This window comes from Ochotona curzoniae, unplaced genomic scaffold (genome assembly GCF_017591425.1).
Source record: "Ochotona curzoniae isolate NIBS_2020 unplaced genomic scaffold, NIBS_Ocur_1.0 scaffold_4683, whole genome shotgun sequence".
Classification (NCBI taxonomy): domain Eukaryota; kingdom Metazoa; phylum Chordata; class Mammalia; order Lagomorpha; family Ochotonidae; genus Ochotona; species Ochotona curzoniae.
The window spans coordinates 32,351,719-32,379,062 of record NW_024467121.1 but is presented as its reverse complement, the minus strand read 5'-3'; the positions used below and the strand labels follow the sequence as shown (position 1 = coordinate 32,379,062).

The 27,344-nt window shown below is 42.4% G+C and overlaps 1 protein-coding gene across 2 annotated transcripts in view; it reads right to left on the bottom strand.

The window, feature by feature from the left end:
• EGLN1 (egl-9 family hypoxia inducible factor 1) overlaps positions 1 to 27,105 on the bottom strand; it is a 44,727-nt gene extending 17,622 nt beyond the window's left edge. Inside the window, exons 1-2 of one of the 2 annotated variants that reach the window (XM_040967805.1) lie at positions 26,291 to 27,105; positions 25,754 to 26,236 (exon numbers count right to left, since the gene is read on the bottom strand). In XM_040967805.1, the coding sequence (XP_040823739.1) occupies positions 25,754 to 26,236; positions 26,291 to 26,782 (975 nt within the window). In that variant the 5' untranslated portion in view covers positions 26,783 to 27,105. Of the gene's footprint in view, positions 1 to 25,753 lie in introns of both variants that reach the window. The other variant, XM_040967804.1, reaches the window with a different exon arrangement.
• Between the last annotated feature and the right edge of the window lie 239 nt (positions 27,106 to 27,344).

Sequence of the window (27,344 nt, the reverse complement as noted above, 5' to 3'; positions counted from 1 at the left end):
TCACTAGACTACTTTTGTGACTGCTTGCTAATAAACTTTTGTATGTGTAACAGAACTTGGTCTCAATTTTTGCATTCACAGGAATGAGGATTGAAAGCTAGTTTGGCTTGAAGAGATCTACAGTATTCATGTCTGCAGCCTCTGAATGTTAGTACCAACTCTTGGCAAAAATCTAATGCCTGTAAAAAAAAAAAAAACCTGTTGGCTCGGGCCAGTTCACAACATGACACAACATAATACGCTCCCTCACAGAGTTTTGTGGAAGGTACTTAGGCAGCAAAGTCACGATTACCTTGGTCATGGGAATATGTCGGAAAAGACTTTATAGAAAGTGACAAGTGCGAATTTTTTTTAAAAGATGTATTTATTTCTATTGCAAAGTCAGATATACAGAGAGGAGGAGAGATAGAGAGCGAGCGATCGTCCGTCCAATGATTCACTCCCCAAATGACCGCAATGGCCGGTGCTGTGCCAATCCAAAGCCAGGAGCCAGGAGCCAGGAATCTACTCCAAGTCCCCCACACAGGTGCAGGGTCCCAAGGTTTTGGGCTGTGCTCAACTGCCTTCCCAGGCCACAAGAAGGGAGATGGCTGGGAAGCGGGGCTGCCAGGATTAGAGCTGGCACACATATGTGATCTTGGTGCATTCAAGCCAAGGACGTTAGCCTCCAGGCCACTGTGCCAGGCCCAAGAATTTTTAAAGAAAAATTAGTTTGTAAGAATAGGGGAGGAATTCAAATACAGGGAACAATATAAATATTTCTTTAAAAAAAACAAAAACAAATAAGGACACATATGACACCCCGAGAGAAGTGCAAATAGGAACACATGCCGGAAGATGCAGTATGGTGTAGAACAAAGAACATGAGACAGAAAGACAGGAAGTGGCGGCTCACAAAGGGTCTCACTGAGGAACTCTATCTCATAAGCCAGTGTTGCCAAATGTGCAAAATAAGAGTCACTCAGGCTGCTTCCTAAGCTACAATGATTCCTATTTGGTACTACTATATTGGTACTACTATCCTACTGGCCTGGAGAGCTGTGCTTTGAAACAAGCACTCCGTTTTCATTGACAAAGGACCAAACATAAAGGATTTTGAATAGTGATAAACATATTTTAATTTTCAACACTGCTACAAGTAAAGGATGGATTGGACGGCACTAAAAAAGCTACAGGCATACAAATGACAGATGAGAGCCAGAACAATGAAATGTGAGAATGCAGTAGACAAGGTGGCATAAAGTTAACACTGAAAATGTAAAACAGACAGGATTTGATAGATTATACATTAACTTAAAAATTTTTAGCCCCTTTTCCTTCTGCCAGGGCAGTGATTCTTGGAGGCAGTTGCTGTCTTTGCCTATTCTTTTAATGAATGAGCAAGTAGTAGATATTGTCAAGGTTTATAATAAGTTCTTCTTTCCTTCTCTTCACTACTACATGTTCATTCACTCAACAAATACTAAGCACCTATTATATGTTAGGCATTATCCTAGACTTCAAAGCTACAAGAACAACCAGACTAGATAAACAAAGTAAACTTGTATTCCAGCAGAAGAAAAAGGACAAAAATGTTACTATACATAGTATCATGTTAGGTGTATTGCAAAAAGCAAAAAAGGGAATGGAGAATATAATGATATAATGCTGGCATGTTATTATGCACAGGGTGGTTGGGCAGACCTAAGACACTGATATCTGGAAAAAAAAAGGTTGAGCAAAGAGGAAGTGAATGCTCAAGGCAGAAGAAAACAAATGATAAAAACAAAAAAAGACCCTCAGGTGGCAACGTGCCTGGCATATCTGAAAAAGAGAAGGGTCAGTATGGCTGGAGCAGAGAGAGAGATGAAATCAGGCAGAGCTGGGACAGGAATGCACAGAGGGCTGAAAGATTAAAGAAGCAAAAATCATGGGAGGGTTTTGAGTATTCTGGCTGACAAGCACAGAAAAATGCTGGCAAATTGGTGCACTGTTTATTTTTTTAAGCTTCATTAGAATACAGGATGCTCATTTACTTATATTTACATATTATGCTTGGTTGCTTTTGTGCTGTAACAGCAACACTAGAGACATGTGGTCCACAAAGCCTAAACTTTTTGAAAAAAAAATTATTTATTTTTATTGGAAAGTTATATATACAGAAGGAATGATCTTCCATCTGCTGGTTCACTCCCCAAGTAGCCTCAATGGCTAGAGCTATGCTGATTCAAGGCCAGAAGCCAAGAACTTCTTCCAGGTCTCCCGCACAGGTGCAGAGTCCCAAGGCTTTGGGCCGTTTTCGACTGCTTTCCTAGGCCAGAAGCAGGGAGCTGGATAGGAAATGGGGCCATCAAGATTAGAACTGGCGCCCATATGGGATACTGGCGTGTGCAAGGTGAGGATGTTAACCACTAGGCTAAAGTGCCAAACCCAAAGCCTAAATTTTTTAACCAGCTGTTCCTTTACAGAAAAATTTGGAAACCGCTGATGTAGAAAGTGGACTAATAATGGGTAAGAGTCAGAGGTAAGGGAAATAAGTCAGGTGAGGGATACTGATTGCTTGGATCATGGTGGGAGCTATCGAGGTGCTAAGAAGTGGCGGAATACTTTGCATTTTGGAGACAGAATAAACAGGGATTTGGGGCAGATTGGCAGGAGATACCAGAGAGAGGATGCCTCCAAGGTTTTGGTATAAGCATCTAGAAACATGTAATTACTGTAGATAGAGGAAAATAACAGAAGGTGTGCCTATTCATGTATAATAGGAAACTAGAGGAGCTTAGACTTAAAAACATTCAGTTAGGAGGATATACGTAAGACACAACACTAGAAAGGGCCAATAAAACAGAAGGGAAAATCGATCATTTCAATACAGCTGACAAAACATGACCAGACCATCAACTGAATATTTCTTTGGGAGAAAGCTGGATTTAAGGAAGGCCACCTAGAAAAATGGGTCTGGAAGGAAGAATATGATTAGTCAGAGAAAGAAGAGGAAGATCATACTTCCTGGACAATGTTCCAGAGGTCAGAAATGAGAATGAGCAACAGTGTGGTAGGGTTGGGGGTGTGCAGACATGTGGTCGTATGCATCAACTACAAGCAAGGCGCAACATAGGCTGGGCACAGTCAAGGCTCCAGAGAGCTTCTGTGCCTTGATCATTAGCTTGGACTTTTATGCTGACAGGGAGTCACTGAAGACTTTTCAGCAAAGAAGTAGTAATTTTTCATTCAGATCCATAAGCTTTCATTCACTTGAGCAGACTGAGTGGCAGCACTCTTGAAGTACAGTTATAATGCATTGAGTTGATGAGAGCTGTCACAAAAGATGCAAATTGGAGCCCTGAGTAATTAACTCCAATGTCAATCAGCTGGGTATTTTAAATAATGAGAGTGTAACCTCCTTTGCCTGCCATGAAATATAGCTAAGACAGTTTGACTAATCACCATGAGACCTTGGAAAAGTCTCAAGCCCTTGGAGTCAATTTTTCATTTGAAAATTAGGACATTACTCATTACCTCACTGGGATATGAGTCAAACAAATCAACACGGGAAAGTATTCCATGCAACTTAATTCCTTTTTTCTTCCACACTTTCATTATTTTCTATATTTGGCCAAGCATCATGTTAAATTTAATCTTTATTATCTCATCTAAACCTCACAACTGTGCACAATTGACTATTATCCTCATTTTACGAACAACAATCTTGGAATGGATAGCTTATCTGAGGCTGCACAATTAAACAGCCGGGTTGTGAGCCCAGCTTCATTGCTTGCTTTATGGGCTTTTATGAACATTCCCTAATATATGTCTTTGCAGCTAATCATGTGTCTAGTTCATTTATAAAGGGACTCAATCAGTGTTGTAGTTGCTGAATCAATCAAAAAATGAATACTGACCATTTTCAAGTTTGGACAACTACTTTGAAGAAAGAGAAGTGTAACATAGCAGAAACCGAAACACCATTAGGCAGTGATGAGGTTTTGAACCACAGAATCTGAGCAAGCTTTCCTAGTGTCTGAAACAAAGACCTTAGACTATACCATCTCATATTCACACTCTAACATTTCAACACATGACACTTTTTCTATTTAGGATTTATATTCATTTACTTTAAAAACAGAGTCACAAAGAAACAGAAAGGGAGAGAAAAATCTCCTATCTCCTTCCCAAATGACTGCTGGGGCTGGGGCAGGGGCCAGGCAAAGTCAAAGCCAGGAATCCTAAGGTTCTTCCAGGTCTTCACCATGAATGAAGGGGTCCAAGCACTTCATTCCAGCTTCCTGCTAATGCATAACTAAGAGACAACAGATGATGGTTTTAAGTAGCTAAGTTCCTAGAACCCACATGGGAAAGGTTGACTGAATTCCTGGCTCCATCAGTGAATGGGAAATTTTTCTTGTCCTCTAAAATTAAAAAAATTGAAAATTTGAAAAATAAGTAAATAAAAGAGTAATTAGGCTAAATATAAAAAGCCACTTAGGAGAGTAAAACATAAAGCTCAAAATATTTCTTAAATAAAAAATTAAAATAAGCAATTTCCATTTTAAGACTTCAGGGAGGGCCCAGCGCGGTGGCGCAAGTGGTTAAGGCCCTCGCCTTGCACGCCCGGGATCCCATATGGGCGCCAGTTCTAATCCCAGCAGCCCCGCTTCCCATCCAGCTCCCTGCCTGTGGCCCAGGAAAGCAGTCGAGGACGGCCCAAAGCTTTGGGACCCTGCACCCGCGTGGGAGACCCGGAAGAGTCTCCTGGCTTAGGATCGGCATAGTATCGGCCCGTTGCGCTCACTTGGGGAGTGAATCATCGGACGGAAGATCTTCCTCTCTGTCTCTCCTCTCTGTATATCTGCCTTTCCAATAAAAATAAAAAATAAATCTTTAATAAAATAAATCTTAAAAAAAAAAGACTTCAGGGAAATTTTAAAGTCATCTCAACAACTATTTGTTAAACATACCATGCGTAACAAATCAGTAGTCCAGGTCTGTCTAATTCACTATGCCATTAACTTCTATGCTCTGTAACTATAATAGGAAAAAATAAGAAAACTGCAAATGAAATATTATGGTGGTACAGAGGGAGAAAGGTTGTACCTGGCCAGCCTGTATCTAGATCTCAGCTTCATCACTTAACCAGCTCACTTTATGGGGCAACAGAAAACACTTTCAAAGGGCTATTGTGAGGCTTAAAAGCAGAACACATGTGAAGGACTTCCAGACCACCTAACAACCAAGTAAGCATTTACCAAATGCCAGCCATTCTGATAACTGCTGACAGTCTGTATCATCACCACGATCCTTGCACAGGAGACTTCTGTTGCTCTGTGGACAGCAGCTTTTGTTCTCTTCAAAGCAGCCTCATGTCCTCGGGAATCTGCTCGGATGAGTTCATGGCTCCAACCTGGTTAGATGTTGGTTCAGAAACAGGCAAACACCTTGAGCTAACCAGAGGAAAATGGACTCAACTCTAGGATTTTCACAGAAGCCTTTGCTAAGAAGGAGCTTACTAGCGAATGGCCTGGATTTGGAATCAGAGAAATCTGGTTCCTCTTGCCAGGAGGCCAGCTACAGTCTACCAGCTGAGCTATGGAAGGGACGAGATCTGGTTCCCATCCTGGTTCTACCAATCAGCAGCTGTGTGATTACAGGCGTCTAAGGCTATCTCCTCATCTGCTTGTCTCAAAGCGTTGATATGAGAACAAAACAGTACCTAAAAACTGCTCAGTCTTCTGTCTAGCAATGAACAATTAGCAGAAGCTATTATTTTATCACTGACACCCAAATTGATTATCATACCTGATCCCTCTTGAGTTCCCTATTCAGTCTTCCAGTAGTTTAAACAGCCATCTCCACCTACACATTTCCTTTTCCAGTCTCAAATTCAACATTTCCAAACTACTTATCCTGCCCCCATACTTCCCCATCATGCCCCTGGCTCCTCTAAAAGATCACTTACTTCTGTATCAATACTACTTCATCAATAATACACTGTTCAATTCTTCACTAATAATACTGCGTTTCTAGCAGACTCTAAAGCCAGAATCCTGGGAGTCTTTTCTAGATGGAAACTTTCCTGGTATCAATCATTAAGTCCTGTTAAGTATCAACAGCCTGACAGGAAAGAATTCCCCCAGGTCTGTGGGATAAAAACAAGGGCAAGATTCTTTCAACCTTAGGATGTGCAGCCTTTTCAATTAGTTTTCAAGGAGAACGCCACTCCTATCCATGTTTTCCTCATCTTATCCTCCTTGTGTCTTTCTTTCTTTGCATTATCTAGGGCTTTTTGTTGTTATTGTTAGCTTTTCTCCCCCTTAACCTCGTCCTACAAGCTAACAAAGTTAGACCAATGCAATCTTTGCAGCTCTTGTACCCTAGCTACGTAGCACCAATAGAAAAAAAGTTATAATCATGTACTTGGACACAACTGAAGGTTATCTTTGACCTCAACCACCTTCAAAATTCTAAAAGTCCCTATATTCCATATCAGATCTGTTGGCATTCCTCAAAATCTATTTCAAAATTCCATCATCTACCTCTGTCAGCCACTATTTCAGCACCATTTCTAAATACATGTAAATCTCAAGCTATCTTCATCTCATTGCCCTCGGAATAGCTGGCATATAGAAGATACATAATTTTAAAATGAACTAAGAAGGAAACTAATCCCCTTTAGTTCTTCTGAACTTTCAGTATGCATACAAATTAACTGGGAATTTTGTTGAAAATGCATATACTGATAGGAGGTCTGGGGTGAGTTTAAAAATACATATTATATATATGCACACATATATGACCTATATATACAAGGGAGACATATATACATATATAATATGTATACACATATATACATATATACAAGGGAGACATACTGGGAAATAAAGGTATTATATAGTATGCGTCTCTACCAACGAATAAAAGTAGGAGCCCCAAGAAACATAAATATACTTTCACATTATAATGCTAGATTTTCTACCTTTTCCTAACCCTACCCTGCCATGATATATTTAAGTATCAGAAAGTTAAGCTTGTAACTTGTGCTGAGGGACTATACTAGCATGATAACATGGGGATAAAATAATAAAAGAAAAAAATAGGAAGGGAAAAAGGGGGGGATGAACCTCTAGGTCTTTAAAACTGTATTATGAAAAATTAAAAAAAAAAAGGAATTTCTGAATTCCTTTCAACAAACTAGTACTATCAATTTGGGACAACATTTACAAAAGAAGGGTCTAGGTTAGGCCTTGTGGTATAGCAGGTAAAGTGGCTGACTTTGACACCAGCATCCTGTACTGGTGTGGTTTCATGACCTGGCTGCTCCACATCCCATCCACTTCCTTGCCATGGCCTAGGAAAAGCAACAGAAGAATGTCCAAGTGCTTGGGCCCCAGCACACACATAGGCGACCCAGATAAAAATCCTAGCTGCAGGATGATCCTACCCTAGCTGATACGGCCATCTGAGGAAGTGAACAAGCAAGCTGATCTCTTTCTCTTTAACTCACCATGGCTTTCAAATAAATCTGTAAAAGAGGAAGGGTCTAGGTTCCATCCTTCCTCAACTCCTCACAGACATTTTACTCTAAGTCAACATCTGTATTTTTAACATCTGCTCATCATCTGCTAACTGCCTCCTCCCCAACACATAACATACCTATCTCTTCTATTTTAAATTAGACCTTCTTTTACTAGTATCCATCCAATCATTTCAGCCCTCCTTGGCTCCACAAACAAGTTTCCATGAAGTGTCAGCTATTGTCAACAGTTTCCAAACTTTCTTGGCTCACAGAACCTTTAGTGTCTCGAGCCATTTTTTCACAGCACCTCTAAGGCAAAAACAAAACAAAACAAAAAAGACCTAATAATTTTATTTATTAAACAGTAAGGCACACCACTTAGTATGTATTTAAGTCCTAACAATGTAATGCCAGACGAAACAGCATCACTTTTTAAGCCCTGGGATCAGATCAGATCAGATACTGACAGACACATTTCCTCCTGCTAGATAGGAATTCTTGGTCAGGCCTTGCTTTTTATCACAGCACACACTAAACACAGCTTCAAAAGGTCTGACATTGTTGTAAAGAATGTGCTGATGAACCATTTTGGCATCTAGCAGATGCTATTGCATTTCCCTTGAAATTTTAAGATATTTCACAGCACCCTTGCTGAGTTTGCTAGTACTCTGGGAAAGAAAGTATTGAAAAGCTTTAGCTACTATAGCTGTTATTTCATCAACTGCTGTTTTCTATTCAGTTTTTGCAAAATTCTGGAGCATCATGTTATTTTTATTGTCAGAAAGCATTAAGTCACAAAGTAGTAATGATGACGTAAGATCTTTCAGTTAAAATTGGTATAATTGCTAAACTGTAAAGAAAAAGCACGTGCTGCAATTACCACTTATTTAAGTGCTTTTAAATTTTTTAAGTATTCCCTTGATTCACTTTTAAATATTTTTTTTGAAAATAACTAAAAATGTTCTTTTCCACATCTAAAGTAAAAAAGCTAATTCCTATAATATGTTGTAAAATACATTTGAGTTATTTCATATTTCAACTGTTAAAGATGTTAAGAATAAAGGGCCAGCATTGTGGTGGCATAGTGGGTAATACCAATAATTGCAATGCTGGCATCCCATATGGGCACCAGCTGCTCCATCTCCAACCCAGCTCCTTGCTGATGTGCCTGGGAAAGCAGCACAAGACAGCCCTAGTGCTTGGGCCCCTGCACTCACATGGGAGACAGGAAGAAATTCCTGACTCACTGCTTTCGTCTGGTCCTGTCCTGACTGTTGTGTCCAGCTGGGGAGCAAACCAGAGGATGGAAGAACTGTTCCTCCCTCTCTGTTAATTCTGCCTTTCAAATAAATAAAATAAAAGGAAAAAGAAAAAAAACACTACTAAATGTAATTAATTTTAGAAAATTCATGTGGAATTGTAAACAATTTCTTACAGACAATTTGGTTTCTTAAATGTATTTTGTGCTATGATACAATTATTATGAGTCAAATTTCAGAGTACAGACATAAAAGTCATTCTAAACCTTTGCTAATAAATCACCAGAAGATATAAAAAACGGTAAAGAAGTCAAAAAAAGCATTTCTGAAAATTAGGCAAACTCTAAAATATCCATTAATCTAGGCTAGAAATAACTATCAGATTGTTTTCAAAGCTTTCGATTGATTGCTGTCATTATGATTAATAAATAAATATAAGAAACATCAACACATTATGCAATAAATTGGGCACTTATATTAATAAGTAAAAACTTGTTGGAGGTCTGATTACATCTTTCTCTCTAAAAAAGATTTATTGATTTTCTTATTTAACTGTTTGAAAGTCATGTCAGAGAGAGACAAAGAGAGATCTTTTACCTGCCAATTAACTCCCTGAATGATTGCAAGATTCAGGATTGGGGCCAGTGGAGGCTGGGGGCCAGTGGAGGCTGGGGGCCAGTGGAGGCTGGGGGCCAGCAACTCCATTCTGGTCTCCCACGCTGGTGGCAGAAGCCATGTACTTGGACCATCTTCTGCTGCCTTGCCAGGTTTATTAGAAGGTAGCTATTAGCAAGAAGAGAAGCCAGGGTTCCAAATGCCACGTCAAAGTTGGGATGCATTGTTGCAAGTGTCGGCTTAACTTGCTGTGCGGCGCTGGCTCCTGATCTGATCATGTAACCTTATATGTATGCATGACTGGCTTTTGAAATTAACATCTAAGGATGTCAAATTTTTAATGAAGCTTATATAATTAAACTCAAGTTTACAAATAAAATATTTATTAGCACTTGATTTTATTCTGCTAAGAGGGAGGGCATGGAAAAAGATCCTTTGATAATCCTCAGCCAAAGTGAGTCCAACACCCATTATGTAACATGATCACCTGAAATTTGGTTCAAGATGCCCTTATCTACTTGCTAGTATCCTTTCTCACATTGCTGAGGCGATGTGCCAACGGCATAAGTAACAATAGATTGGTTTTAATTAAAAATAAGGCTCTTGTATCTCAGTATAAATAAAACAGGCAGTCTGAATCCAAAACTGAATTTTAACTTGTGATACCCATGTTGACCAGCACTACGAAGAGGAGCAATGTTCAGTCAAGGCACACTTGGACTAGATTTTAAAACTTACAAAAAACTGGCCCAAGGGTTCAAAATATAGTCACTTCATAAAAAGAAAGCTTCTGGCCCTGGAATGGGCCTACTGTCTAAAGTCCTCACCCTCCACGCACCGGGATTCCATAAGGGTGCCGGTTCATGTCCTGGCTGCTCCACTTCCCATCCAGCTCCACGCTTGTGGCCTGAGAAAGCAGCCGAGGATGGACCAAGGCCTTGGGACCCTGCACCCATGTGGGAGACTCAGAGGAGGCTCCTGGCTCTTGGCTTCATATTGGCTCAGCTCTGGCCATTGCAGCCACTTACAGAGTGAATCAGCAGACAAAGATTTTCCTTCTCTGTCTCTCCTTTTCTCTGTAAATCTGACTTTCCAATTAAGATGAATAAATCTTTAAAAATAAGAAGCTTCTTGCCTATGGAACTATATCATGGAATAATGAAATAAATAGCTACATTAAATTTTAAAAACAAAGAAAGCTTCTTACCAATAACCATCTGCACAACAGCTGTTCTGATGGGGACATCTCGTCAAAGGTGGGGACTGAGGGATCGCTCAGCACCAGCATGGCCAGAGGACAAGAACCAAAACAGTACTAGCAGCCCTGTGTCTATTTCTGGTTTTTATCAATAACAATCACATTTCCTTCAGCCTCTGTCTGTATGCCCTTTATATGGATACTTCTTAGATGATAAAACAATGATACGAATCTTTAAAGAGCAGGCATAAAGAAAAAACATCAGGTACAATTCTTGAAAACTGGAATAATAAACAACTTTCTACCCAAAATTTCAAGAGATGTTTGACTCAATAATTTGGGGTCAATTTAAAAATTATTTATTTATGTATGAGGCAGAGTTCTAGAGAAAAGAGACAGAGAAAGATCTGCCTTCTGCTATCTGACTCTCCAACGGCCACAAAAGCCAGGCTGAAGCCTCATCGGGATCTTCATGTGGATGCCGGGCCCAGTCACTTTTTCTCTGTTTTCCCAGGCATATTAGCAAAGCTGGAGCAGCCAGGAATCTAACCAGCACCCATATGGAATGCCAGTATTACAGGCAGTGGTTTAACTCACTGTGCCACAATGCTGGCCCATAAGGGTCAATTTTTAACTTAAACAAAAGCAACCAATATGAAGTCTAGTTTCACTTTTGTTATAAGGGCACATCCCAACCACTGCATCCTGCATACTATTATCATCAGATTTATCTCCATATTTTTTATTTATTATTTTTAGAAGATTTATTTCTTTATTTGAAAAAGCAGGGTTACAGAGACTGGGAGAGACATCTCCCATCTGCTGGTTTACTCCCCAAATGTCCACAACAGCTGGAGCCAGGAGCTTCTTCCAGGTCTCCCATGGGTTGCAGGACTCAAGCACTTGGGCCATCTTCCACTGCTTTTCCATGTGCATCAGCAGAGAGTTGGATGGAAACTAGAACAACCAGAGGACTCGAGCTGGAATCCACATGGAATTCTGCTATCATGGCGCCAGTCCCAGGTTCTTATTTTTTCAAAATTTGGTTAATCTTACTGAAATGCCAGTTAATAAGTAATAACAAACAAAGCAAAGCACACAATGCATCTTCATAATGAGAACAGGGGGACAGGACAGTGTAAGGCAAAAGGAAAAAAGAATCATAGCCCAGTATTAACAGTTACTGATAACAGCTCTTAGTCTCTTTTTCAATTTTAAATTAATTAATTAATTAATCATATTTATTTGCAAGGCAATGAAAGAGATGTTTTCATCTATTTGTTCACTCCCCAAACGCCCAGGGCTTGGTCTAGTCAACATCAGGAGCATGGGATTCAGTCTGGGTCTCCCATGTGAGTGGTAGAAATCCAAGTACTCTAACCATCATGCGCTGTCTCCCAGGGTAGACAATAATTAGCAGGAAGCTGAAATCAGAAACTGAGTCAGAATCTGAACCAAGGCACATCTAGAAATCTAAAGCAGTGATGACCCTAGCAAGTATGTTGGGAGAGTATGCTCTCCAGGGAAGACATTATTACTAAATTCATGGTATCTACACTGGTGTCTATAAGTTAATTTTGTTTCATTTTACAACCAGATTGTACAAATAAGCATACAATTTTCAAAAGATACCATTAGTTATAATTTATACACCTTTATACCTTCTTTCTAACTTAAACTGAATATTAAGGAGGGAAAAATCCTCAAAGCACAACTCCAAAGCCTTTTGGCAAGAATAGGAGGTGGATACACACAGAAATTTTACTCTACCTTACCTCACACAAAATGCTTAAGAAGGTTTTCATTTGATTTATAACATAGGGTCTTTGGAAGGCTTTATTACTAGCAAAACTTCACGTACATGCTCAAATCTAGGGTAAGGCAACAGCTTCCACAGGGTCCACAGGGGGCTCTTAAGGCCCCCCGCCCATGCCAAAAAAAAAAAAAAGGTTATGAAGCAATGGCAAAACACTGGCTTATTCAATTGCTTTGTAATCTATTAGGGAGGAGTTATTATCACAAATTGTTTTTAGCAAAAATTGCTTTACTGAAGAAATTTCATCCTAAACCACTTTGGGTGGTAACTACTCAAAGCCACAATCACTCCTTGCATATAAATTATCTGTGATAAATATTAACTGTCAGGTTACTTTCCTCACCAACTAAATATCTCCAAATTCTGAATGAAAACACATTTTCAGTATCAAAATTAAGGGGAAAAAAATGAAAGATGAGATTTAAAAAAAAAGGAGAAAAACATTTGAATAAATTCCAAGATCAAACTCATTGTCATGTTTGTGTCATCTAAAGATTATCACTGGTTTGTTTTCATACAATGACATTAGTTGCTTCCACTAAGGCAAGTGTTTCAGTCTAGAAATATGGTTAGGTCCAAATGATTTCCTGATCACAAAAATATTTCCCATCTTATTTCTCCCATGCCCTCTTTTGTTGACGCTCAACCTTTAAACTTTTAATGTGTTTGAAACTGAATAAACCAGTTTTAAAGCCAAATCAAAATCACAATACAGTTAAAATTTTAAAATGCCTGTCAACTCAGCCCCAATGTGGTAGCCTAGTGGCTAAGTCCTTGCTTTGCACATGCTGGGATCTCATATGGGCACTGGTTCATTTACTGGAAGCCCTTCTTCCCAACCAACTCTCTGCCTGTGGCCTGGGAAAGCAGTAGAGAACAGCCCAAAGCCTAGGGACCCTGCACCTGTGTGGGAGACCTGGAAGAAACTCCTGGCTCCTGGGTTTGAATCAGTTCAGCTCAGCTTCAGCCACTGTGACCACCTGGGGAGTGAATCAGCAGATAGAAGATCTTCCTTTCAGTCTCTTCTCTCTCTGTATCCAACTTTCCAATAAAAATAAATAAATCTTCAAAAAAAATGCCTATCAACTCTGAGGGATCAATATCAAACTTCATGATTCTTCCTAGGAGCAGCTAGGTCATGTAAGAGGTCACTTTCATTATCCTGTTTATTATGTAGTTTTGTTTTGAAAAAGACATATTTTCTGGGAATTCTCAGGCCATGGGTGTGGATGAGGGAGGTACAAATACACAGGCTTTTCTCTCCTTGAGATTCAAGGATACGCTCTGTTCTATCACAACGTGTAATCCCATCAGTTAACTTGGGGCATAGGCAAGGAATAAAGCTTAACTTCACCTTCAGTGCAGAATTTTCTCCTACTACTTGGAGTTATAAATAGCTTAGACTATGTTGGCTATTTTTATCTGGAAAATTAGAGACTAGAAACAACACGGTAAGCATAAAAAGGAGAGCTGACCACAGCAGGATAAAAACTCCCACGAAAGTCTTACTTGGGTTTTAGAAACTGTACGGAAAGGTATAGAAGCAGAGGTGAGGTACAGGTCACAGGATTGGCTCAGGACAATTCAGAGACTGCTAAACATGAATAATAAAAAGTAAGAATTACACAAAGGGAGCTTTGCAAAAAATATATAGCATGGTACAAAGTATTATAAAATAGGCTTCTTGCCTTTACAACATTCTGAAGAAGACATTTCTGGGAAACATGTAAGTTCTTGAGAAGACAGAGATTAATGAAGATTCAAACGTTGCAGAGATATTAGGAAGGGAACTTAGCCTGGATCCTAAAGGAAGTAAAAGATCTGAGATGCTAAGACAGTGATAAGCTGGTCTAAGAATTCCCAGTGCTAGGAAGAGTAAGTTGGAAAGCAGTAAGGAGCAAAACAGCCTGGCTGAAAGTGGTATTCCAAAGAGTAGCGACAGTCAGAGTGAACAGATGCCTGAGCAAACAGTAAGCATTAGATAAACTGTAATAATAACATAAAACTGTATAATTCAAACAAATCTAGTAAAATTTCTGAAGTGCTGGTATATTTATATAGGATGGATACCAGGAAGCACAAACAAAATGATGAATTAAGTAGAGAATACTTTCTGAAGGTATGACATGTTTAAATCTTAATTGGGGTAGTGCAGTAGATATTGAAATGCAGTATTTACTGAGTCCCTGATGAAAGCAGCTCAGTTTACCCAAGGCCTATTTTTAAGTGGCTCACAAAAGTAGGAGAAACATCTACTGCTGTGAACAATGTGCTGTTGGGGGTGGGAAGAGCGAGGGCAACAGATAGGACAGAGAGCTGCAATTCTGCTTAGAGGGCTGGGGGGCGGGGCAGAAGCAAGCTGGATAACCCCCTCCCTCCTTTTCACAGGAAGGGTGGAGGAAATGTATGAAGCAAAAATGGAAATATATCCAGGGACCTGGAAGGTGGCTCTTTTGGACTTGAAATATTCTTTTTGAATCAAAATAGCAATGGGGTTAGGCATTTGGCCTACTGATCAAAACACTCCTTGCGGGCCCACTCAAGAGTTCTGGCCCGCTTCCCAATCTATGCTTTCCATTCATAAATGCCATGCGAGGTATCAGTGATGGCTCAAGGATCTGGGATCCTTATGTACAAGACCTGGATTGAGTTCCTGGCACCTGGCTTCACCCTAACCCCCTCTGATTGCTGCAGGCTTTTGGGAAATAAATCAGGGGATAAGAAATCTCTCTCTCTCTCAAACAAATAAATAAAAATTGAAGCAACAAAATTTTTTTAAAATTAAAAGCAGCAATGGATAAACTGGACTGGAGGACAAAGATATATACAAAAAAAAGGGGGTTTTATAATTGAGCAGGACACAAATGAAGACAGTTTTTAATAGAAATTGTAAGCAGAAAGAAAAACAAGAGACCTGTGGGAAATAATTTTTAAGTAATATTTGTTACCAGGTAAGGTTATCTATAACTCCAGTATTAGTCTCCACATCAAGAAAACAAAGGGCTCATACATATCCAATATTTGTCAAAGATTATCAAGCACAGTTCCAAAGCTATTGTTAATTTTCTCCACTATTTTTTTTTAAGATTTATTTTTATTGGAAAGTCAGATATATATACAAGAAGAGAGACAGAATGGAAGATCTTCCATCATATGATTCATTCCCCAAGGGGCTGCAACTGTCGGAGCTGAGCCGATCCAAAGCCAGGAGCCAGGAACTTCTTCCAGGTCTCCCACACAGGTACAGAGTCCCAAGGCCTTGGGCCGTACTCTGCTGCTTTTTCAGGCCACAAGCAGGGAGCTGGATGGGAAGAAGAGCTGTTGGGACTAGAACTGGCACCCATATGGGATCCCAGCATGTGCAAGGTGAGGACTTTAGCTGCTAGGCTACCTTGCTGGGCCCTTCCTCATTATTTTAAGAAGCTATCATTTTCACCTATAAGTCAATGGTATCATTTTTGACATTTTTAAAAAAATTATTTATTTTATCTTTATTTGGAAGGCAGAATTATAGAGATAAGGAGAAACAGAGAGATCTTTCACCTGCTCTTTCATTTCCCAAACGGCTACAATTGCTAGAGCTAAGCTGATCTGAAGGCAGGTCTGCAATGAACTTGAGCTCTCCACGGCTCCTTTCCTAGGCCATAGGTTGGGAGCTGGATTGGAAGTGAGGCAGTCAAGATTGAAACAAGTGCCCATATGGGATGTCAGCACCATAGGAAAAGCTTAGCCTACCATGCCATGGTGTTGGCCTCATTTTTTGACATATGGTCATTCTACTTCTTCCCAATTTTCTGAATTTTTATTTGAAACAGCAAGTTTTTGTTTTGTTTCTTTTTAAGGTTAAAAAAAAAAAAAAAACTTAGAAAGGCAGTTACTGACAGAAGGAAAGACAAAAAGAGATCTTCCACTCACTGGTTCATTCCCCAAATGGTCACAATAGTTAGGGCGAGGCCAGGACAAAGCCACACCTTCTATTTGAATTCGAGAGACCCAAGAACCTAACATCATCTTCTGTTGTTCTCCCAGCAGTATTTTCAGAGAGCTGGATCAGAAGTGAGCAGGGACTTGAACCAGTGGTCAAAAGCCACGCTGGCATCACCGGAGGTGGCTTAACTTACTGTACCACAATGCTGGTCCCAAGTCCTTTTTTTCATACTTATAAAGATTTATTGATTATAAAAGGCAGAGTGACAGAGAAGGAGAGACAAAGAGATATTGCACCTGCTGGTTCACTCTCCAAATGCCTACAATAATTGGACAAGGTCAAAGTAAGAAGCTAGGAACTCCATCTAGGTGTTGCACATGGGGCAGAGACACAAGCACTTGGATCACGCTTAACATCTCTCAGGTTCATTAGCAAGAAGCTGGACTGGAAGAAGTGATACTCAATCCCAGATACTTAGACGGGGTGAAGACATTTCAAGATTTTGTACCACAATGCTGGCCTATCTTCTATCTCTCTGAAAGAGTGAGCTTTCATCAGGTGGTTCATTTGCTAAAAACCACAATTTGGAGTATGACCAAAGCTGGTAGTCCGTAACTCAGACTAGTTCTCCCATTTAAGAGTGGTAGGAACCTGTTATTTAAGCCATCACATAAGTCTGCCAGGGTCTGCATTAGCAGGAAGTTGGAATTAAAAGTCAGAGCCATGGGCCCAACACAGTAGCCTAGTGACTAAATCCTTGCCTTGCATCTGCTGGGATCCTATACAGGTGCCGGTTCATATCCCAGATGCTCCACTTCCCATCCAGCTCCCTGCTTGTGGCCTGGGAAAGCAGCAGAAGACAGCCCAAAGCCTAGGGACCCTGTACCTGCATGGGAGACCTAGAAGAAGCTCCTGGCTCCTGGCTTTAGATCGGCTCAGCTCGGGTGGTTGTGGCCATCACTGGGAGTGAAACAGTGGATGGAAGATCTTTTTCTTTGTACCTACTTCTCTCTCTGTAAATCTGTCTTTCTAACAAAAAATAAAATAAAATAAATACATCTCTAAAAGAAAAAGCCAGAGTCACAAACTGAAGTCAGGTATTCCAACATGTATGAGGATTTCCTAACCAATGTGTTAACTGCAAGTCTGAATTCAGATGTTTTATTTCTGACTTTATTTTGACATGGCATCTAAATATATGCTTGCCTCGTGCTGAACCACCCAATTTTCTCCAATGTTTCCCTCAACTTCCGAGCTGTGTATTTCTTTTACCATGGATTTATAAACCATTTTAAGTGCGTGGTTGATATAAGAAGGCACAGACCTGTCTGAAGATGACAACATCAGAAGAGTGCAAGATTTTGTGTAAGAATTCCTCATCAAAGGGCACAGAGGCGTAGCTTAGCGGCTAAAGCCCTCACCTTGAACACCCCAGGATGCCATATGGGCGCTGGTTCTAATCCCGGCAGCTCCACTTCCCATCTAGCTCCTGCTTGTGGCCTGGAAAAGCAGTCGAGGACGGCCCAAGGCTTTGGGACCCTGCACCCATGTAGGAGACCCGGAAGAGGTTCCTGGTTCCCGGCATCAGATCAGCACTGCACTGGCCATTGCGGTCATTTGGGGAGTGAATCATATGATGGAAGATCTTCCTCTCTGTCTCTCCTCCTCTCTGTATATCTGACTTTGCAATAAAAATAAATAAATCTTTAAAAAAAAAAAAGAATTCCTCGTCAAAAAAGTCATAAAACCTTTGGAGATGACAGGATGGGCCTATGAGGTCAAAAACAGCAACAGCATGCACAGTCAAGTTGAAGGAATGTAGAAAAGTAGATAGAACATACAGAGTTTTTTCTTCCCTTATGCCTGTGGTTGGAAAGTGACAGCAGGTCACTATAAATGGAAACTTAAAAGTGAGACAAGAGGAGAAGAAGAGCAAAAGAGTTAGGGTGAGATAAAGTAACTATTACATTCCAACCACTCAAGTCAAAATACTTGAAGTCATCTGTACCTCTTCCTTTAGCTCATACCTCATATCTAATACGTTCAAAAAATCTCATGGCTTCTACTTTCAAAATACATTCAGAATATAAGCAATTATCATCATCTCTATCATCTCTAGTGCCAAGGCTGCTGTAACAATCTCCTAATCAGCACTCCTGTTTCCATCCTTCCTTCCCACGTCTACTCCCATGAAGCAGCTAGAGAGCTTTAAAAACAAACCCTTCAATGTCCTCCCATATCAGCCACAATAAAATCCAGAGCTCTTGCCAGGGCTAGCAAGGCAAATAGCTACGTAAACTGCTCTAATTTCCTTTATTGCTACTTCAGTAATTATATCTCCCTCACTCATTTTGTCTTAAACACAGTGGGTTCCTTGCTGTTCCCCGAATGCACAAGCTGCGTTCCATGTCAATGCCTTTGTATTTACTATTTAGTACCTTTATGTGCAATGCTCTTCGTGCACACGCCTGTGTAACTTATCCTTAACCCAACCTCAATTCTCTACTTACAGCACTTTATAAACATAATCTAAAAAGAGAATCCCTTGGTTATTCTCTTGATCTTCCTAACACTATATGTCATGTAGTGTTTAAACTTTGTTTACTAACTGTAACTCCCTACTTTTCAACTACCCTAAGCAGAATCCAAGCTTCAGGCATATGGCTGTACATGAAGGAGACTCACTTAATACTTGTTAACAAATGAATAAAAATATTACCAAAGCAAGACTTGGAAAATACAGGGAGCTAAGAGTATACATAGCTTACTTTGATTAAAATACTAGCATCTTGGAGTGGGGAGGGAGTTCAGCTGTCTGGCACAGTGGTTAGGACACTGCCTGGGACACCTCCATCCCCTCATGGAGCGCCTAGGTTTGCGCTCTGGCTTCGCACCTGACTCCTCCTTCCTGTTGGTACACACCCTGACAGGCAGTGCAGGATGGCTGATTGCTCCTGTTGCACAATGGAGACTTCAAGTTAATGCCCAGCTCTTGGCTTCAACTTGCTGGGCCCTGGCTGTTACAGTCATTCTAGGAAGTGAAATGGGGGATAGAGGCAAAGGGAGAGATCTCTTTTTAAATAAAATAAAATAAACTTTTTTAAGAGAAAGAAATAGGATCTAGGATACTGAACAAAGAAAGTAATAACGTCAGACTCATAAAAACTTTTACAGTGACTTTAACAAGTAAACAGAGGCTACAGATACTGTTCCAAACTCTTCAGATACACAAATGTGAATCAGTTATAGAAAAGTGGGATTATGAGGTCGAGGACACTGCAATAGAGGTGAATGGTTCAAAGGGCGGGCTAGGAAATACTTAATGCTGTGAGGGGAGATTGTTAATCATCATCAGTTTCTTTCTTGTTTCATTTTTTTAAAAGCACAAGTATTTTAAACAGAATAAGAGCCAAAAACAAGCTATGAACATGGCTCATTTACCTCAATGACAACATGTAATCACAAACAACGTTCTAAATGTGGACACATGGGCATAATGAAAAAGGAGGTAGAATGAAAGTACATTCAGTCAAAAGATCTTTAAAAATCATCCAAGAATGAGCTATAACGAAGAGGAGGCTGAAATACTGGTGTAGCGTTAGAAGACTAGAGTGAAAAATTAACTAAAAATAGTTAAGCTGATAACATCTACTCAAAGGCATACCAGAAGGGCACAGGCTTCAGAAAACATGGAAGAAGAACAAAGATAGATTTCAGGTCTGACAGAGGGAAAGAGAACAGAAAACAAACCCTAAACAGGACATGCACAGCAGAAAGACAGCTAAGGAAACCAACAGCGTATACTTGTCTCAAGCTTTAGATACATTAGAGGAAAGACAGAGTTGAGCAAAAACAAAAATCTAAGGAAATAAAGAGGGTGATTTTCTAAAGGAGGAAAATTGAAACTAGAGTGTCAGCTAAGTCAGTGTGGCATAACTGAAGTAAAGGGGGGAAGGAAGTCACACATGTTCAAATATATCCGTAAAGATGCATCAAATACAATTAAATTAGATGAAGAGATTGTGACATAACAGGGAAACAAATAAAATGTTTTGTTCGTAATCAGCTCTAGGACTTTGAATAAGTCAGCACCGCTCTCAGATTTACTTCCTTTAAAAAAAAAAAAACAAAACAAAATGCTGTGTGTCGCATGGGAAAGAGGTTAGGAAGTTATTAGGTTAGAAATCAACGATCATTCTACTTTTTTTTTTTAATCCACTTTGTAACAGAAGGAAATGACAGGGAAAGCATAGAACTAACTCTTCCCCTGCAGGATTAGAGAGCCTTAGCCTGGGAGGCAGAGGAGGCAGGCATCACTCAGAGAGATTCCCTCACTGGACCCAGAAACCATGGGAAACTCAGAATCCCATGCTGGTCCAACAGCAACACAAGATCCCTGCTACTTACAGATGTCATTTTTGCTTTTCTTCTCTTTCTTTTTCTCCTCCTGACCACCCTTCCTCTGACGAAGGGTTGCAGGATATTTTCATGACTTACAGTAAGTTACAAAGATGTAAAGAAACTTTTAATTTAAAATTCATTTGGACATACATATATTAGTTTACCTATAAACTTATTATACAAATATTTTTTTTTTACTGAGTTGAATTTGGTTTCACTGAAAATTAAGACTATCCTTTTAATCCATACATATCTCCTTTGTAACTGGCACAATTACTGCAGGTCAATATTTTCAGACTTTGGGTACACAGCATAAATGACTTTGATCATGAATTCTAGTGCAGCTATTAAGTTATTAAATAAGTGGCTTCAATTTGTCCTAGATTCCAAAAGTAGGGAGAAAAATAACAGAAGTAGACAGAGAAGGAAATTTGGCTTGGTTGCTTTATGCCCACTACTTCATTTATTTAGATGTAAACAGTGAAAATGATTTTTCACAGTGTTGGGATGGCAACATGATGAATCAAGTCCTCGTGAGGCCTCTCCTTCTGGCTTCAGACACACACCTTCTCACTATGTCTTCAAAGGGTAGATTCGTATTTAACACCTAACATGATTGCACCTCTTCACAGCAGTGATAATAAAGTACTGCATTTTCCTTACCCTATTCTGGCTTTAAAAATCACATTCAGGGGCCCGGCACAATAGTGTAGTGGTTAAGGTCCTCACCTTGCATGCCTAGGATCCCAAATGGGCACTGGTTCTAATCCTAAGGCCCCGCTTCCGATCTAGCTCCCTGCTTGAGACTTGAGAAAGCAGTCAAGGACAGCCCAAAGCCTTGGGACCCTGCACCTGTGTGGGAAACCCAGAAGAAGCTCCAGGCTCCTGGCTTCAGATTGGCTCAGCTCCAGCCGTTGCAGTCACTTAGGGAGTGAATCACCAGGCGGAACATCTTCCTCTCTGTCTCCCCTCCTCTCTGTATATCCGACTTTCAAAAAAAAAAAAAAAATCTAAAAAAAAATCATATTCAGGGCCCTGTATGGTGGCTTAGCGACTAAAGTCCTCACCTTGCATGCACCAGGATCCCATATAGACACCAGTTCTAATTCCAGCAGCCCCACTGCCCATCCAGCTCTCTGCTTGTGGCCTGGGAAAGCAACCAAGGATGGCCGAAAGCCCTGGGATCCCGCACCCACTTGGAAGACCTGGAAGAGGTTCCAGATCAGCTCGGCTCAGGCTATAGTGGTCACTTGGGGAGTGAATCACTGGACAGAGGATCTTCCTCTCTGTCTCTCCTCCTCTCTGTATATCTGAATTTGCAATAAAAATAAATAAATCCTAAAAAATCATATTCAATACTCTGGTTTACCTTCAAATCATATGATTTGTTCACCTTTTACTAAAAAAAAAAATCACTTTCTGCCCAAGTGACTAAGTGCAGCACCAATGAAAACTAAGGAACATAGCAGCTGCTGTGACATGGCCAATAAAGCTACTGCGAGAAGCCTGCATCTCATATGGCTCCAGTTCTTGCCCTGGATGTGCCAGTTCCACTCCAGCTCCCTGCAAACAGCCTGCAAAAAGCTGCCTAAGTAGGAAACCCGATAGAAGCTCCTGGTTTTAGCTTGTTTGCATTTGGCCTTGAGACCATCTGGAGAGAACTACCAGACAGACGATGTCTCTCTGTCTCTCCCTCTCTCACTATCAACAAATCTTAACCTTACTAACATAATTTGCAGCCAATGCTTTATTGTTCCTTTTAGGGAGGCACTGGAGCTCTAAATTAAACTCTCATCATCCTCATGCTGTTTTTTCTACTTCCAAGTCAAGGCACCTGTGACGTCACACAGCCCACAAAATACTATTCTTTACAAAGCAGCAAAGCATGGTTTCTTTTTTTCTGGTCACCATTCCAAATCTTGATGGGGAAAAAGGGTGTGACAAAACAAAGCATAAAGAGCCAAAGCACAGGATCAGAGCAAAAAGGGGGAGACTTTCCCTCCAAAGACAGGAAAAAAGTAGCAATTAAAGTTCAGTTACTTCAGAGGCAACAATTTCGTTTCTGTTTTTCCCCTACACTATTCCATTTTTCTCTATGGTGCCCTTCAAAGCAGCTGGACAGAGGTTGGGGTCGTGTGCGGCATGTTAACCTGCTGCTTGTGATGCAAGTATCCCACCTTTGAGTGCCAGTTCAAGTCCCAGCTGCTCTGCTTCCCATTCAGTTTCTTGATAATGTGTCTAGAAAGGCCCCACTTTACCAACCTATTACATAGGTAATACACCAGTAAGCTAGGCTTCTGCTATGAAATTTAAAGAGAGAAAAATAGTACACATTTGCGGTTATTTAAAATCGCTGTGATGAAGGCAATAAAATTCTCGATTGCAGACTGTCTCTACAATCACATGTAATAATCATATTCTGACTTCTCTTAAATAGTTACTCTTAAATCAGCACGCTTCGGGCAGGTAAATATAAAGTGGTTTTTAAGTCATCACGCAAAATATTTTCATAAATCAGAATGGCCTGGCTAGGTAAGCACAGAGTCTGAGAGACACAGCAGACTACAGTAGGGATATGCGCTAATCCTGAAGTTGACCCTGATGTATCTGATTATATTCCATTCTAGAAGGGCAGTCCTGTTTTCTAGATTAGGAGGGGCTGGGATTTAAATAGACGTAACAGTAGGCTTGGCACTTTACAGACTGTGATTGTACATACAGGCTGAAAAAAGCTTACATAGCCCAATCATAGTCTGGTTATAAATAAAGCGAATACTATTTGCTATCGACAAAATATGTAGATCAAATTTTAACTTCAGCGGTATGTTAAGTGAGCCGCATCCTGTCTTCTAATGTCTCACTTAAATCTACTACAGCAGAAAAACCATGGGCTTTACATTTCAATGACCCAAGTTTGAATACCAGCTAGGTTATCATAAGTGATCAAGTGGCTGAGCTAAGATTTCAATTATAATTTAGAAATATTATTATGTCACAGGATTATTATTGCAATTGCTTTGCACTGAGCCTAATCTGGTGTCTAACAGACTGGTGGATAATATTTTGAGAGCCTGCTTTATTCCCTCAAAGCAAGTACCCTTGTTTTGTTTTTTTTTTAAAGAGACACTTAAATGTTCAAGCATGATTCTCAAAAACTTTCAGCTGAGAAGTACAAAGAAAGGACTTTCCTAAGTCATAAATTTTCAGATTACACTCCTAAAACCAGAGCATAAGAGCAAAATCAAAGAGTTCAAAATCCATTCTTCCTAGTGCCTTATTACATGATAATACATGCAGTCAGGCGACACTTCAACCACACTGCCTTCAGCCTTTGGCATTCCTGAGGAACAAGGTGACTTATTTTCACTGCATTTATCATGACTCCCAACTTAATTTTCCAATTCTATACTTTGGTCAGTCTTCATAGTCCTTTTTCTTCAAGCTGATTTCTTTTCTGTTTTACAGAGTTCATGGCTATGTTCAGATTTGATTTGTGGGAGAAAAGGAAGGAAGAAGGGGAGGGAGGGAAAAGAGAGAGGGAGCAAGACTGGGAGGAAGGAAGGATGGGAGGGAGGGAGAAGGGATGGAAGAAAAAAAATTCCAAGACCAAGGCTGAGATTCACGCAACCCTTTCCCTCTTCCAGCTTAACATTCAGACACGACTCTGTTTTGAGAATATATGATGCATCTTCATCCAGCATCGAACTGGGAGTACATAAAAGTGGACTTTGCATGGTTCTTATTTCTCCACAAAATGTTCATGTTTAGAACTTTCCTCATGTGAGTGTTCAGACAGCCGGAGTCACAAGTAATGACCATCAACACAGATGCTCTGACACACACAGAACAACTCGTAGGAAGAGTCCATGTGTGTGTGTACACACGGGCACAGGTGAGGACCCCCCAAGACACACTCTCCAGACTCGAAAAGGGACCTTTGCGGATGGAGGAGATGGACGGAGCAGTGTGGCCTGGGAGGAGGTGCATACAAAGACTGGGATGTGGGAAGTAAAGTGAAAAACAGCTGTGGGAGAACCTGCCTGCTGTTGATCGTCCTGAGGGAAGCCAGAGGACTAGGCTGGATGGGAACTTGAGAATGTCAGGGAAAAGCGACAACCTGAAAGAGCAGGCAAAAACATGACCCCATGCTGCAACGCTGAGCCTTCCTTGTTTCTTTTCCCCAGGAAACAAAAAAAACAGCTGTTTTTTTTTTTAATTGGGGTGGGGGGTATTCTATTAACAAGGCAAATAAAGGAAATCTATGCTAAAAATGTAATTTACCTACACAGAGATGAAAACGGAAATACCTCTTTCCCAGTTTTGCAAGTGGCTTCAAAACAGACAGGGAGAAGAGGGGGAGGGGAGTAGGCAAGCTCTTCCCGAATAGATAAATGGTAAACTAATACAGATAGAAAAATAAAGGAAGGAAGGAAGGAAGGAAGGAAGGAAGGAAGGAAGGAAGGAAGGAAGGAAGGAAGGAAGGAAGCAAAGAAGGAAAGAAGGAAAGAAAGAAAAGAGAAGGAATTTTCCAGCTGAAAGCTTATTTTCAGTGTACCTTTTTGCAATCAGCCGGCCAATTCTGAACCCCGTGAATCAGGATGTGTCAAGCACTATGGAGAATCCAAGAACTTATGCAAACTCGAGGTCGAGGCAGAACCAGGACATGGTTTGGGGTAGTACTCTAATGCCCCCCATTGGGTGTTTCGAATTCTGGTAAGGTTTGAATTCTGACTAACAGCGCAACAGCAACGTTAAAGGAGGAACGGGGGTGCCTAAGTTCGGTCTGAAAATCATGAACCCGGAATACGTGGAAAAGCAGGGGACGCAGAGCAAAAGCGCTTCCCTTTCTTTCTCTCCCTCCGTCCCTTCCTCCCTCCTACCTATGCATTCTATTTCCAACCGTGCTTTTAACGGGTGCTATGCAAGAAGGAAATCTCTGTACGGAGGAATTCGGTTCCTAACCCTGAGCAGCTCGTGCCCCTGGAAGGAGAGGCTGCCAGCTTTCCAAGGGACGTGAAGCGCGAACCCTTATGCACACACTTACTTTCGTCCGGCCATTGATTTTGTAGTTGCCCAGCTTCCCGTTACAGTGGCGGATCAGGTCGTCCATGCTGCTCATCAGCAGCCCAATGGTTTCGCAGCCGGGCTCCTTGCCCTCGATCCAGGTGATCTTATCGCCTCGGATGTCCTTGGACGAGTCGCTCTTCTGGCTAACCAGCTGGCCGTCCGTGAACTTGCCCGTGTCGTGCAGCGCGCGCACCTCGTCGCCGATCTGCTGCCCGGTCTCCTTGCCCAGGAAGTCGTCCACCACACAGATGCCATGCTTGTTCATGCAAGGCACGATGTACTCGAGCGCCAGCTTCAGCGCCGGCAGGGGCTTCGTTTTCCCGTTGGGTCGCAGGCCGACGCCTTGGCTCAGCCCTTCGCCAGGGGAGCTGCTCGGCGGGTACATGTTCGCCCTCTCCAAAATCGACGGGCGGCCCAGCGGCTCCACCTTCCTGGGCTCCGCCTCGGCCGCCGCTGGGCCCTGGCCGCCGGCGTTCGCGCGAGGCGGGGACGCGGCTGCGGCAGCGTTGGCCGCGGGTTTGGTCTTTGCCTTGGCCGCATCCCCGCCGGCCGGCCGGCCCGAAGCCTTGGTGGCGGCGGCGCTCTCCCGACGCGCCGCTCCTTTCCTGGCCTCCCGGGTCCCGGCCCCAGCAGCCCTGGGCGGCGGCGCGGCGGCGGGTGGCGCAGGGCCGGGCTGCTGGTGCGGACCCGCTCCATGGCCGGGGACGCCCTCGCTGCCCTGGCACACGAGCTTGTGCTTCTTCCAGTCCTGACGCTGGTGCTCTTTGCAGCAGTAGAAGGAGCTGCGGCAGCGACCACAGCGCAGCAGGTTCTCCATCTTCCCGCACAGCTCACAGTACTGCCGGTCTCGCTCGCTCTGGCTCGGTCCGCCGGGCCCGCCGCTGTCATTGGCCATGGCGGAGGCGTCGGCGGAGGCGATGGTCGAGTAGGGGAGGTGGTGGCCGGATGGCCTAGCCTCGGGCCGGGGAGCAGGGAGAGCGCCGAGGAACGTTACTGCGCCACGCATCCGCCGCCCCTCTCCTCAAGGCAGGCCGGCGCCCCCTCGCCCTCGGCCAGGCCGCCTTCTCGTCCGTGCGTCGGGCCACGCAGCGTCAGCGGCTGCCTCGGCGCCTCATCGCGCGTTCGGGATGAAGGAGGACGGCCTGTGAGGCGGACGGCGATCTCAGCCCCGGACGCGCTGGCACGGCAGCAGATTTCGCCGCCGCCGCCGCCTCAGCGTCCCGGGCGGCCCGGCCCAGCCAGCGGAGGAGCGCAGGGCGTGCGGGCGCCACTCGCTCTGCGCGCTCTGCACGTACACCACGGCCCCGCCGCGACCCGGGCGGGCGGCGCGCGAGGGCGGAGGGGGAGGAGAGAGGCCGGGGGGTGGGAGGGCCGAGGGGGAGGTGGCCGTGCACACGCTGGGGCGCGGGCGCGGCGCCGAGGCCTCTTCGGCTCTCCTGTACGCTGCGGGACTGGGGCCTCGGCCTAGGCCTCGGAGACCCACCGGTCCTCCGCGCGTCGTCTCTCCGCCCCTCGGCCGGTTCCGCTCGGGGCGGGCCCGGGACGCCCAGAAGCCGCGATCGCGCTGC